Source organism: Botrytis byssoidea (assembly GCF_014898295.1).
Source record: "Botrytis byssoidea strain MUCL 94 chromosome Unknown BBYS_026, whole genome shotgun sequence".
NCBI classification, from domain to species: domain Eukaryota; kingdom Fungi; phylum Ascomycota; class Leotiomycetes; order Helotiales; family Sclerotiniaceae; genus Botrytis; species Botrytis byssoidea.
The window spans coordinates 479,373-493,038 of NW_024065867.1; the positions used below are offsets into that span (position 1 = coordinate 479,373).

Below are 13,666 nucleotides of genomic sequence, written 5' to 3' on the forward strand. Positions count from 1 at the left end.
TCGGTGAAGACTAGACACTAAAAGCATAGTCCACAGCCTAGGAAAATAAATTACGAATTTAAAGCGGCTAACCCGTCAACATTCCAGAACGCAGTCTCCAACCCCTCACTTAGTCTCTCTTCCCCTGCCTCACTAAACCCCTAAATCCCTAAATAACCCTTCCGCTACTAAAAACCAGGTTTTGGATATCACACACATACACACACATGCCAATATCCCTCCTCCAAAGCCCATTCAATCCCCTGCAATTCTCTCCTGAGCCTCCCTACCAAAGGTTCCAAGTCGCAATCATCTCTCCATCAAGCCCACAATGCCGGTCATCCTTTTCGGAAGCCGCTGCATATCCCACTGCACGCACCTGCAAGCCCTGCGGTTGCATTTTCTTTCTTTCGGCACGCACGGCGAAAATCGAAAAATTTCCACATGCTGATCGTATGATTGCTGCTAGGATTTTCTAGACCGCTTGGAAACCATTGCAACACGGTGCAGAATTTTTAGGATGGTGGAGGGGGGCTTGAACGCCTCTTACACAGGGTGCTTCGTGGGCTTCTGCAAGTGAAGAAAGAGTTACCGGTAAGTAGGCGCGGTAAGTAGGTAGGAAATACGAAGAATTTCCAGATTATTCCGAGGTATTCTGTATTCTATATCGGGGCTTCTAGACTCTAGTCATAATTGATAGCTGACATTTGTGAGAATTTCGAAGATCATAACCGAGAACATGGAAATGAGGAACTATATTGATTTAGATCTGAGTATCAATATGATGTGCTACTGCAGCATTCGAAGAGTTGCATAAGCTCCTGTGCTGGTTGATGACAATGAGTCCATATGATGGGTATCAATATCGTTTTCATTTGCTATATAATAATTATTTAAAATTCAGTAACCATCACACGTAGCCACCACAATCCTCATGATGCTGCTCCTCCTAATCACTATCGTGCATCTTCCTTAATTCAAGAACTTCGTTACAAAAATTTCCGTTAGCAAGCTCATCTCTCAACCACTTTCCTTTCCCGTCATACAGTTCTTCATACACATAAGGAGGAGCCCATTCCTCTTCCTTGATCTTCTTGCTTTCGTCTTTAAATTGGTCTGGGATTTCGATGCCCCTTTCATCGCTAAGTATGTAGTTATTTCTAGCTTCCAAAATCTTCACATTATCGAATTCTTTCATGGTAACAGGCAAGTTTTTCGTGTCTTCATCTTCCCAGATGCAACATTGATGCTCCTGTGCGCCTGCAGTAAGAAGACAGGGTCCTGCACTGCTGGGAAGTGGCCGTAATGACGAGATACAATGCTCGTGCTCCTGAATACTGTTCGTTATGATGCATTTCTTGTAGTCGGGATGATAATGCTTCGAAGTAAAATGATGTGACCACTCGCAATCATCCTTTCCACTATCGCACAATTCTGTGAAAGCTGACAGACTTCTCTTCTTCTGGTATCTCTCCAAAACTATTGTAGGGTTGCTCCTGAGAATTGGATGTGCGGCTGACAGTCTCGAATGTTCTGTGTCTTTCGCCCGACTCTCCTCGACCCGCTTTCGAGTCCAATCCAGCAGGCGTAAAGCGCAACGTATGCCTCCATCATCTCGATCCGCTAATAACTCCATGAGATCATCACTGGGAGCACGGAATTTGCTACTCTCCATGGCCAAAGAAGGAGACCTGGCGGACGATCGGGCAGTGCTGTCAAAATGTCCCGGTTCACTCTGAGTATCACCAAGGTCGGTTCGACGAAATTTCCTACGTTCAGGCGAGGATAAGATTCTCTGTGGGTGTATGAGACTACTCTGGATAGGCCTCGGTGTTCCTTTCGATGCGAGATTCATGATATTTTTCCAGGCAGCATCCAAATCCCTAGATACCAGCCTCGGTGTAAAACTGTCATCTTCATTCAAGGGCTGGGGGTCGCTCATACATGGCGAAATGGGTAGTGTGTGCAAGCCTTTTGGTAACATACTGTAATTCTTTGCCCGAAGTGGAGACAACATTGGGGAGTTTATCTGCTGACTATCTTTCGTCATGCTCTTATAGATGTGAGAAAATAGAGACCGAGCGTTGGAGGATTTTAACCACTGTTGTTCATCGGTGTTGACATTTTTTTCGGGTATTTGAATATATTTAGTCGTTGCAGGCTGTCCATTTAAGTATTGACATATGCCCCAAATCCATAGAGTATAATTATTCCTGCCATGAAGTTTGAGCTTTCTAATGTTGCCCCCAAATGTCCAAACTTCATTGCCGGGTCCGCGCATTTTTGGAAACCAACATACATGAGAAATCGGTACCAATCCTGTTTCCATAGTTCGTAGATTAATGACAGGAACGCCATTTTCGTAGCCATCTCCCTTGGCAGTAATGGACAGCCAGAATCGGTCACCAGGTTGGTAGTCAAATTCAGAGTCGCTGTGAATCAATGCCATACCATGAGCATCCGTCTGTGTAGCCTCTGTATCGATTCCTGCACTTTTGTAGACAATGCTCCCATCCTTTTCGATATCTTGTACGGGCATGAAACAAACCGAATTCTCATCTTTGCCTTTGAATCGTCTCACAGGTATGAGTGACTCGTTTGCAATATTCAGCACTGGAGACTGAACGACGACTCGGTGACCTGACTGAGCCCATTTTGAGGGCCTTGATACAAGAACATACCTACGTACTGGAACTTTGCAATCCATAAAGACTGCTACTATTCGAAATGTTGAAGCTTAAGCTTTTTAAGGTGGAGTATGTGGTAAACATTGAAGCGACCTCTTGACGAAATTGTGCGAATCATTCAGTATTGATTACTTGTCATATTTCAATACCATGTGCTGAAAGGTAACCTTCATATAGGTACCCATGTTACGGGTGTGCCCTTGCATGTGGCTGAGATGCTCGCACGCATCTTTTGGTTGACCCAATGAGAACCATTTCGGCTCAAGAGCTCCTACACCGCAAAACGCGCTGGCAAAAGAAATATTGAAGGAATGCTTGCAAAATAAGCATTGAAAAAAGCAAGTTGTCTCTTATGTATTCGCGCCAATTACCGCAAATGTGTTTCAGCCCCGCATGCGCTTTGGTTTAGGCCAGTATAGTTTGTCTCTGGTGCTTTACTGGCTGTCTTCATTGTGAAGGTTGTCCCTGCTGCCATTCTACCATTCGCCAATCTCCATTGTATTGTGGTCGCCGAACCCGTCCCGACTCTATGATTTCTTGGACTGTTCCGTACCATCATCCAGCTGCTCCCCGGCTCCTCCGACAGCGCCTTCCCTCTTCTCACCCTTCTCAGCAGAATACTCCTTGGGGTCAATATTTAATTTGACCATCATTGCATTGACCCATTCCTCCATTTGTTTCTCGTCCTCTGGGTTTGTTTCTTGCGCGAGCAATCCCATCTTTGCCCGATATCTTTGCCTCAGGTCATCGACCGTCGAAATATCGAAAGCCCATAGCAGCCCTCCGCTGAGCATTACGCTGATACTGGCCACATTTATAGTTGCTACACTCAAAGCTTCAAGTGCCTCCATAGATCCATCCACTTCGTGAACCCGATTACTAGGTGTGTAGAATTTGGGCAGCATCATCTTATATTTTCGTACGAGTGCTCTGCGAGTGACGAAAGCCGAAAGACCAACGAAAGCTGCACCACCCATGAACAGACCAAATTGACGCCGTGATCGTTGTGAGAAAAGCGAAGAGTCTATTGCCGTGGTGGGCGATGCTGGTGCGGGGGTTGTAGTGTAGGATGTGGGTTGAGATTTGGCCATGGCTGAGGGATCTTGTACAAATGCCATTAATGGATTAGGGACGGGCGCTTTCCTTACGGATCGAAAATATGAGCGGGATGTTAGAATTCGAACGCTGCAGCTAGAACGTTTATGGGTTTAAGGAAGCTTTTCATGTTCTGAAAAATTATGCTTACGCGAATATGGTTTAGCGTCGTTCTACAGCGTTGGTTGTAGTGGTGTAACCTATATTTTTAGAGCTTCTCCGGTTGATCTGGCCGGGCTATAGATTTGTGTCAAAATCCTTAATATATGTCAAGATTCAAACCGGGAAGCTTCCATTTGTGAGTTGTGTTGTATGCAAAGACCTGTACTAGATTGAGTGAAACTCCCTTCGCCAGTTAGCTAGTACTTTCATGATGATCCTCTCATTTTCGTGCGAATAGAATGATTCGTAATTATAATTGTATCTTTAATTTGTATATTAACTTTGACATCATTATTCGTGGGTATTATGTATATTTGCTGAGTCTTCTATAAGTTTATATTCTTTTCCTCCCATGTTAATTTACTTGGGTCCATCTTCCTTTCCTTTCTCCTTTTCCGTGCCAGCCTTTGGAGATTTTAGTTCCTCAAGTTCGTTGGCCAACTTCTCTTTCTCTCTGCTCAAATCCATATCCAGGACAATTTTGACTTCCGGGCAGTATTCCAGAATATGCTTTCTGCGCTCTTTATTGTCCCAGACGGCTGGGATCAAGAATTTACCACTTCCTATTAGATGATAACCAAAGGGCTTCTCATACCACTGGCTTTCCACGCTGAATTTGACTTCTACATCTGGTCCGGGCATTTTGGCAGCATTCGATGCTATGAGGCGATCGCATATCCAACGATCCTCCCACGGGGTACCGGGCTCACGAACTTCTTTTTCGAGAATTTTAAGGATGGGAGGGATGTGCCTGAGACTCAATCCTCCATTTCCACCTTTTACGGCCATGTTCCATGGGGCACCTACCCAGGAATAGTCTTTGGAAATCCAGTCTTCTATGTTGTACTCAGAAGCTGCGCATATAATTGAGTCGCTTTGAAACATCAGAAGCCATTCCGCAGGAGCGAGAAAATCTCTGTAGAAGGTCAAATCTGTAAGAGTCATGCTTATAGTCTCTTGGTCTTTGATGGCATATCTCTCGGGGAGCTCGGTAATGACTAGTTTTCCGGTCTTGACATGGCCGGAAAGAGATGAGGAAGAGGAGATCAATGCATTGGCTTCGGGGGTTCCAACGAAGCGAAAAACCCACGGTGCAGGTAAAACGGATATAAAATGTGAGAGGAGAGCGGGCAAGTGAGGTAAAGGACGAGTTTCGAGAAGGAGAGCAACCCGCGTTTGGTCCAATTCGACTTTCGTGTTAGTCGAACCTCCCTTTGGGCCTGTCGAGGCTACACTAGTCGAAGGATTTGATTCTGTCGCTATAGAATCGCCCACCACGCCCCCTCCTGGTGTTACTTTGTCTAGGTGGAATTTCGATATTGATGACAAGTCGTATTGGTAATAAACAACTAACATAAGCAAACTTCTGCGAATAGTTAGAATTAATGTCCAGCATGGTACATTGAATGGACAGAGGAGATTCCCAAATTCCTGGGGATCAGATAATGGATTAAAATCCCCAGACAGGATTGGATCTTATCGCAGAGCGCGCAATCCCCTCCGGTGCAAGGAACAAAGAACATACAAAATACCAATCGCGAAAATGAAACTCCTGTGCATCCTTCTGTTCCATAGGAAGGACCCCGATTCGTGTGACGACGCCATAGTGGAAGAATTAACGAGAGTGCTTGCGATCCCTTATAGAGACGATATGTATCGAGACGTAAATTTCATACATATAAACTCGGAACCCATAGACGATGAAGGGGGGACGTTAGGTGATATATAAAATAAACATTATGGAAAAAAGAAGAGTGTGTTAGTAAGGGGAAGTTCGTATCTTGGCTGCGCAGTATTGTAGTGAACGATCGGAAATATCAATGTGGATGTGATAATCTTTTGGATAGTAAGCCAATCTGATGTGATGGTAATGCTGGTATTATGCGCCGTATGAAGTACCCTTGGGGGCAACTTTGAATTCGAGGGGGGATATCTATGTGATTCCTGCGTATCTTGGCACTAAGTGATAGGTTAAAAGATTCAGGATTTTGTGGATAAACCACCTAGTCTATGTATTTTTGAAATTACGATTGATCTTCTCAACGATTATCCATCCTTGTTTTCACCCTATATCGATGTAATTACATCAAACGAGTACGCTAATTTCGTACCAAGACTCATATTCTGCTTACCTACGCTGGCATTAAACTCCCTGGTGTCCCTATAGCTAATAATAAGAGTTCATCTACTAAATTAGGAAGGCATTGATAAGGGGTATGTTATGGGTCCTCGAGATTCGAAACCACTATGCTATTTCTCAAAACTGCATGGTAGAATATCGAGAATTTGTAGGTTGCAACCTCTAGATTCATCGTTTGTCTCTGGACCTTCCTTCAATCTTTGACTTGCGAGCGAACCTTTTTGCTCTAGTCTGTGGTGTTAGGACGAAACCTAGAAGTAGTAGATCCAAGATCTTCCAAACCTGTGGGGGGCTTCTGGGCTGCATTGTGAGATTCTCTTCGACATTCATGATTGTTAGTTACTATCGCCCACTCTTGCCTGTTCTCCAGGGAGAGAAGAAGGGATGGTCATGTATGCGAGACCAGGAGTAGCTGAAAGCAGTCAAGGAATGATTGTTCTGTTTAATGGTACCGTCTAGCAGCATTGGAATCATCGATTAACCAAAGCTTATGTCGATTCTTTATATCATAAATGATGCCATCACCTACTAGGTACTTAAAATACTCCACTTGGAATCTTCCTTCGAATTTGATAAAAAGAGGAATCGTTTCGTTCTCCGGCCATATAGTATGGGCTTTTGGTGCTTTAAATCACGATATATAGCACGCTTCACTCTGGATTGAAACCCCGAACAGGTTGATGTGGGGTTGCAGACGCTAAGTTTGTCATCATCTAACGCTAAAAAGACGTCATGGCTACGTCAACAGCCCAAAGTGCAATGCTCACATAGATTTGGCCACTTCTCTGCTTAGAGATATTCAGTGATACTCAACGCAAATCCTTTCTCGATATCTCAATCATAGTCAATTATTCAATATGACCAATATCTTAATCGTAGGTGCCACTCGTGGATTAGGTGCTTCACTTGCGAAGAGTTACGCTTCGCAACAATCAACAACTGTTTATGGAACCACTCGTGCTGCTACTGGCCCATTCAATCTGAATGAAAAGATTGTATGGATACCCAATATTGATGTTGCAGAAGAAGGAGTAGGCAGAAAATTGGTAAATCAGTTGGGTATGCTCGGAGGCGGTGGTGGAATGGTCGAGGGTGGACGAGTTACATTCGATGTCGTTGTATGTCCGCTCACTTAACCCAGTTTATTAGAAGGACAATAGGTTGAGGGTGTTGCACAGCAGCTAAATGTGACTGATTAAATCTCAGATTATCACAGCTGGATATTTTGCCACAGAAGACTTTGCAAGTGGTCCAAAATGGGATGAACAAGTGAAGATGTACAGTAAGTACTTTTCAACATCTTCATCACGCCGAATCTTGCTTTGTATAGACTAACGTTGTGCCCTCTAGCAACATCAGCCATCTCTCCTCCCTTCATAGTCCAATCTTTGTTCCGCGCCAAGAACATCACCAGAGGTTCCAAAATTCTTCTTATCTCCTCCGAATCGGGCTCAATTACTTTGCGACACGAGAAGGAAGGTGGCGGTAATTATGGACATCATGCCTCAAAATCTGCTCTCAACATGGTTGGAAAGCTCCTTTCGCTAGATTTGAAGGAGCATGGAATCATTGTATCGATTCTGCATCCTGGATTCATGCGAACAGAGATGACAAAAGGGGTTGGATTTGATAAATATTGGGATGACGGAGGAGCAGTGACGCCCGATGAAGCTGCGAAGAGCTTGGTTGAATGGACAGAGAAACTAGACATCAGTAAGTCGGGTCAATACTGGGCACCAAGGGGTCCTAGAGATATTGGTACCGCGGATGTAACAATCGGGACGGACCTACCTACGCCTCTGCAATTACCATGGTAGTGATGCTGACGGGGTTGGCACACGACTCTTTATGACGATTATGATAATGAATAGTAGCGCTGTTTGATTTGGGGTAACTCTTGTAAATTTGACTAAGTATCACAGTTTGAAACATGGCAGCACAAGCGATTATAAAAGTGAAAAGCGGTACAAGATCCGACATGGCGGGTAATTGAGAAGATAATTAAGAATGCGGAGAACTTAGCTGGCTAATAGTTTTTCTGTGGATCTCTCTAATCGCTATTATTTTCGGGGGGTGGGAGGGAGGGGGAGGAAATAAAACAAAGCCATAGTTTACGGCTGTGCTATTGCTGAAAGCACTCCGCAATGTGGTACTGGAAGTTTCCCTTCATTCTTGAATCCTGTTCCGAAATATTCTCAAAAGTTTAGAATACTTTCAAAGTTTTTGCAGTTGTTTTACTCACTTCGTTATTATTCATACTCATCTCTCCTTTCGAATACTTTGGTTGAGACTGCTTGACTTGGAGACATTTTGCCCCAAGACTTGTCACCTTCATGTGGGCTGGAAAGAGAGCTATAGGCCGTCTTCTGTCTACTATGAAAAGTGATGATTACAAAGAAGTAAAACAGCATGTCTATGTTGGTCTGTAGTTAAGAGCTGTGACAAGGAAAGTACCTTGTTCATGGCTGGCGGCCAATGATTCCTATCAGGCATGTCAATACCTTCTCTTTGTGAAGCTTGGTACCATTAGCTTGTTGAATTTCTATTGAAATATGCACATGTTACTAAATAACAGAGGTGTGATGATTCATGAGTTATTTGAAAGTACAGCACGTATACACGAGCCTCTGATGCCGTATGAAGTTTGAGCGCATTTGCTTCTAAATGGTCGCCCTTTCCTTTTCGAGAAATCGCAATTTTCGATACAGCACAGTGGTCCTAATTAGGGACTTTACTTTTGTTTTTGTCTCAATCCCATTACCTAATATCTGAGCCCGCCCAATCACATCTCCAAGCTCCACGCATGAGGACTACAGTCATCTTTCTTTCCAGAAATTCACTTGATCACAAGATCATTCGCTGAAGTAAAGACAAAAACAGTCACCAATTATGGAATTCAGTAAAGAAAATGTATATGCAATCACAGGCGCATGCTTTATATTTGTAGCCGCGATTCTTCTTTACTTCTCGTTCCGACAACCTCGTAAGACCAAAAACAACTCTATCTTAAACCTTTTAGAATTAGGACAACTTCCAAGACGTCCTCGACCAGCACACATTCGGCAACCAAAATTTTCACATCCAACACAGACTCGGTCACAAGGGCGTTCACGTTCCACGCATACTCGACATACAAAGCGAACGCATTCAACACATACTCGGCATCCAAGACGAACGCCTATAGCAAGCCCTCCCCCTCCAAGACAGATATCAAGTAGCTTTGAAGAAGGAAGCAAATAACATCATCACACGATCCGTGCAGAATCCTCAAAGATGCATCACAACACTAAGCAAGGTTTAATATTCCTTGCATTCTTGATCGCCTGTGGAGGAGGTATCGCTGCCTTTATCCTTTTGCGCAACTCCCATAACAAGCATCCACATTCCGGAAAGCGTGAAATGGCGGGCATGAATTTACACAATAGCTACGCTAGGAGCCTCCCTACAAACACTTTGACTACTAGACATATTGTTCTCGAGAAAAGCGAATCCCCTCAAGTTCACCCATCTCATACCCATTATAACACATCGGCTCAATATCGCAATAGACATCGCTCATTTACTCCGGAAACAAATCTTGGCAATCCAGGCAGTCAGTTTGTCACCATTCCGACTACTACAGCTACATCAGCCAGTGTACAACCCTTATCGACCTCTACTTCTAGTAGTGCTTCGTCTATCGATATTTACTCATCCTTCACAGTAGAAACACCAAGTACTTTGTCGGCCGCAGCAGGATTCCAAAACTCTGCTGCTTCGTCATCAGATCCAATTTCTGACGTTGGCCCGGTTTCTACAACTCCATCGAGTCCGCAGTCATTGGCTACTACTGGCAGTAGACACAACCATCTTCGTAAGTTTCGAGGTTGAGGATATGAAGTCGGTGCTGGTACTAGGGACTAGGAGGGTTAGGAATCAAAGTTTCTTTTTCGGTCGCACACCAGTATCAGAACCTTGTGTAAATTATTCAGTGATAGAATTCTTGGGATATATGTGGATATGTGAATCCGGACGGCGCTTAGACTAGGGGAGGATGGTTTTAGGGATTTCATAGGTCATCGAAACTATAAATGTTTGCATTGCTTTCTACTATCAACTGTTCCAACTTTCATCGCTTCTTTTACTCAGTTTATTTCTTCATGACTAGTGTAACAATAGTGATTCATATGCAAGTTTACCTAGTTGTTGACTCAGATTAACGGTCAAGTCATTCAGCCCTGATATATTGGAAGTCACCGGCATTGTGAATGCAGTCATTTCTTGAGTACTCAGACTCATCATGACTCCCCATTCCTCGATAATATCACAATTCCTCTTCGAATTCTTCCCAATTGTTTCTCTCAAAGAACTTTTTCAGTCAATCAAAACTCAACGTCCATCCTTCAGGTCCCAACTCTAAAAACCTGGATTCTTTGGTGTTGCAGAATATTACTCGATAGTCCTCACATTTGCAATACATCAATTGCACAAAATCCTCAAAATCTTCCTGGTGTTCCCAGCTCAATCTCAAACCTCATACTCCAATCTCGAGCTCACAATGCCGGAATTATTGAGGGCATTCCATGTCGCAGTGTGCGCGGTAGCCATTTCGGCTGTTGTTGGATTTCTATTATGGAAAGCGAGAAGGGCTCCGGTGCTCCCAGTGGTGCAATACAGTCAGCCAGCCATGCCTTCAGCTCCTGACAGGCAGAAGCATTCACAGAAGTCCGGAATTGTCCATAATATTTGTTGATGGCGATGCTGGTATGTTTTGCTTACATATGGGACGTTTGGATGGAGTCCGAAACGGCAGTTGCGTGCTCTTTATGTCTTTCTGGGGTCGTCGGAATGCGGGTTTTTGTTTAAATGTATTTGTAAAGGAGGAGAGTTGGAATCAACATAGAGAGGAGATACGTGAGCTTTGGTTGTGTGAAGTAGGAATTAATCTTTTTGAAATATGGTCTAGCTGTCTTACTGAAATCTATACTTTAATCTATCAATAGCTCTCTCTCTCTCTTATCTACCAAATTAAACTCTAGACGCTCCATCGGCCCCGTTCGTGGGGTTTGAAACCATGTGCTTTCACTTCTATCAGAGATTCCAACCCGTTGCTTCAATCTACCGAAGCAGAACACTTTATACTCCTCTGCAGCGGTATCTCGAAAGCAGTGACTCGCAACTGAAGTTTTTGTGTGTATTATTAATATGACTGATAGAATTCATTCTAATTTATCAAAAACACTAGGAGTCATTGTTGGCTTAGGGTAGACTAATTATCAATGCACCTTCTGAGTTCTAAATATATCAAAATTCCAAGATCAAAGAAGTCAGCACGTTCTCAACACCACAACTTGCTTCTCAAGATCAGACTCTATCACATACTGCACATTGAATGTGTTGTCTTTCGAACTGTCGGCACTCCTATCGCTAAACGCTAAAACTTTACAATCTCGCGTGCTCGCATTTGTACATCCTCCCTTTCTCGTCACCTTATCATTTGGAAGCATTTTCTGTTTTTTATCCTCTCAGCTTTTCAACTCACTAGATCTCGACTACTGTTCATCATACCACGACTCAAACTTAGAATTCCATAGCCTTCAATCAGCTTACACTGCTCACGGTTCCGCACCATGTCGCCTTCCCAGAAACTTCCCAATTCCACAAATTTTACTCAAAACACCAAAGAGATACCTGAAGACTTCTCTCATTTGTTTGAACTCTTGGTAGTAGTAGGTGTCGTGTTTGTGGGGGGTATTGCCATGATACTTATGGTATATGATATTGAGAGTAATAGAGACAAGAAAAGAGCAAAAGAAATTCTTGTCGACAAAGAGTTGCAGTGACTCGGATGTTGAGAGCTCGCTCGAGTCATATGTGAGTAGTATTAGTCACTTTTAAGAGTCATTTGAATCAGTCCTTGATAGCCGATTTCTAGTCGAAAAAGTAGTCGGACTGACAGCACGCAGAATTCAATCTTGCTGCGAAGCGTGCCGGAGACGCGACGATGAGTGGAGATGGATAAATTATCGCCATGATTAACCGCGTCATCTTGGGTCATACCGTAGAGTTTGGCTTGATTTAAAGAGCAAGTATGTCATAAGATATCTAGTTCTTGGTGTTGGAGGTTGTTATGCTTGTTGAGTTTTGATACGTTTGATTAACGATCTGTTTGGTTGTGATCTCTTCGACAAAGGACGGTATCGTGAAGTTGGGTGTTTGGGTCCTTGGAGATTGTGTTTGCTTTCTTTATTTCTTTTGTGTTGTTTGCGTGATGTTTGGAAGATGGTAATTGAGGATCAAGACGTGCTTTCGGAGACGCTACATAGGGATTTTGAGAGGACATCTCGTATCAAGTAGATGCTCGGGTATTTAGGAATAATCAAGGTTCTCTCATCAATCGCTTGACCTCGCTTCTATTGTCCATACTTATGGGTAAGAAAATTCGCTATGATTTAGATTTTCTATCAGACTTTGTGATACGTAGTTTATCGCCTGTGAAGTTGATCTCAGACAGGTCGTTGGTCAAACCAACATCGAAAAGGGAAAATTGAAAACAAAAATTGATATGTAATATACCACATCATAGTGAATTCAAAATTAGAGTCATTTCAATTTTTCGATCTCGCTAATGAGAACTTAATACCTTGTTCATGAGAATTCTAGAATTCCAAGGGTCACCTATGCCCCAACTTTCAACACTCCATCAGCTCGATTTGCATTACGAATTTTACCATCAGCCACTTCAGCAGTTTGTGATAGCACTACTTGATAATACAGCTCTTTCTGACGATCAAGAAAAGACTAATTCCTTACATCTCAGCTCCCTTAGGTCATCATCCTACCTCCTCGATTCATCGAATCCGAGATATTCTTACCATCACGAACTCCTCTCAAGAACATCTCAGGAAAGCTCGCTAGATATCAATAATTCATAACAAAGATCACAACCCCATTCATAACGATTGCAAAAGTTGTTCCGAAACCAGCGATTCACCCTGAGTACGAAATGGAGAAGAATCTCATTATTGGACTAGCAGTCGGAGGTGGACTTGTTGTTCTAATTTATTTCCTCATCTGTTGTTGTAGGAATAGGAATAGCCGTGGCGGGTATGGTGGTGGCGACGGCAATTACGGCCCCGATGGTGGTGATGGTGGTGACGGTGGCTCTTGACCATGGAATCGATCCCTTGCATCTATCTCAAATATTCTCGGGCAAGAACTATATTGATGCGTCATAATCGGCAGGCTACTGTGCTGAGTTCTAATAGTGCTTGGTGGAAACTATTATTCCTTTGCAGTTTTTTGTTCATGTGTATTTTGGAAAGGCAGCATGGGCGGGGGAAGGGAGTTTGTGAGAAGGGTGTTGAAACTAAGGACATCAGAGATCAAACCTTGTTGATATTGATTCTGTGCAACATCGATGTCCTTTCAGAACTAATCTCCCTTCTAGAGCTTTTTTATGTCAATCAGCATTCAGTATTCATAAACTTTTGAGAAGCAATTGAATTTCCTTACCACTCTTTCCGTTCCAGTGACCGTAGTGATAGCTGTGAATAATCATTCAAAAACAATCATGGACATGAGCCGTGGCGTTCCGGAAGTTGTTCAACTTTTCAAGTCTCTC

At 43.2% G+C, this 13,666-nt stretch overlaps 7 protein-coding genes across 7 annotated transcripts; 3 read left to right on the forward strand and 4 right to left on the reverse strand.

Moving 5' to 3' along the window:
- Positions 1–928: 928 nt before the first annotated feature.
- EAE97_010274 (uncharacterized protein) lies at positions 929–2,686 on the reverse strand (the record flags this gene model as incomplete). Its single annotated transcript, XM_038880789.1, has 1 exon — positions 929–2,686. One exon carries the CDS (start codon positions 2,684–2,686, stop codon positions 929–931), a length of 1,758 nt encoding a protein of 585 aa, XP_038728499.1.
- A 108-nt stretch (positions 2,687–2,794) lies between these two features.
- EAE97_010275 (uncharacterized protein) lies at positions 2,795–3,117 on the reverse strand (the record flags this gene model as incomplete). Its single annotated transcript, XM_038880790.1, has 2 exons — positions 2,795–2,954; positions 3,038–3,117. 2 exons carry the CDS (start codon positions 3,115–3,117, stop codon positions 2,795–2,797), a joined length of 240 nt encoding a protein of 79 aa, XP_038728500.1.
- Positions 3,118–3,193: 76 nt separating this feature from the next.
- On the reverse strand, positions 3,194–3,784 carry EAE97_010276 (uncharacterized protein; the record flags this gene model as incomplete). Its single annotated transcript, XM_038880791.1, has 1 exon — positions 3,194–3,784. The coding sequence occupies one exon, from the start codon at positions 3,782–3,784 to the stop codon at positions 3,194–3,196; it is 591 nt and encodes a 196-aa protein (XP_038728501.1).
- Positions 3,785–4,171: 387 nt separating this feature from the next.
- Positions 4,172–5,849, reverse strand: EAE97_010277 (uncharacterized protein). Its single transcript, XM_038880792.1, has 2 exons — positions 5,449–5,849; positions 4,172–5,289 (listed from the first exon to the last, which is right to left on the reverse strand). Exons 1-2 carry the CDS (start codon positions 5,526–5,528, stop codon positions 4,284–4,286), a joined length of 1,086 nt encoding a protein of 361 aa, XP_038728502.1. The 5' UTR covers positions 5,529–5,849; the 3' UTR covers positions 4,172–4,283.
- Positions 5,850–6,920: 1,071 nt separating this feature from the next.
- On the forward strand, positions 6,921–7,880 carry EAE97_010278 (uncharacterized protein; the record flags this gene model as incomplete). Its single annotated transcript, XM_038880793.1, has 3 exons — positions 6,921–7,181; positions 7,270–7,345; positions 7,414–7,880. 3 exons carry the CDS (start codon positions 6,921–6,923, stop codon positions 7,878–7,880), a joined length of 804 nt encoding a protein of 267 aa, XP_038728503.1.
- A 1,456-nt stretch (positions 7,881–9,336) lies between these two features.
- Positions 9,337–9,933, forward strand: EAE97_010279 (uncharacterized protein; the record flags this gene model as incomplete). Its single annotated transcript, XM_038880794.1, has 1 exon — positions 9,337–9,933. One exon carries the CDS (start codon positions 9,337–9,339, stop codon positions 9,931–9,933), a length of 597 nt encoding a protein of 198 aa, XP_038728504.1.
- Positions 9,934–11,672: 1,739 nt separating this feature from the next.
- Positions 11,673–11,885, forward strand: EAE97_010280 (uncharacterized protein; the record flags this gene model as incomplete). The annotated part of the gene is made up of 1 exon (XM_038880795.1): positions 11,673–11,885. The coding sequence occupies one exon, from the start codon at positions 11,673–11,675 to the stop codon at positions 11,883–11,885; it is 213 nt and encodes a 70-aa protein (XP_038728505.1).
- Between the last annotated feature and the right edge of the window lie 1,781 nt (positions 11,886–13,666).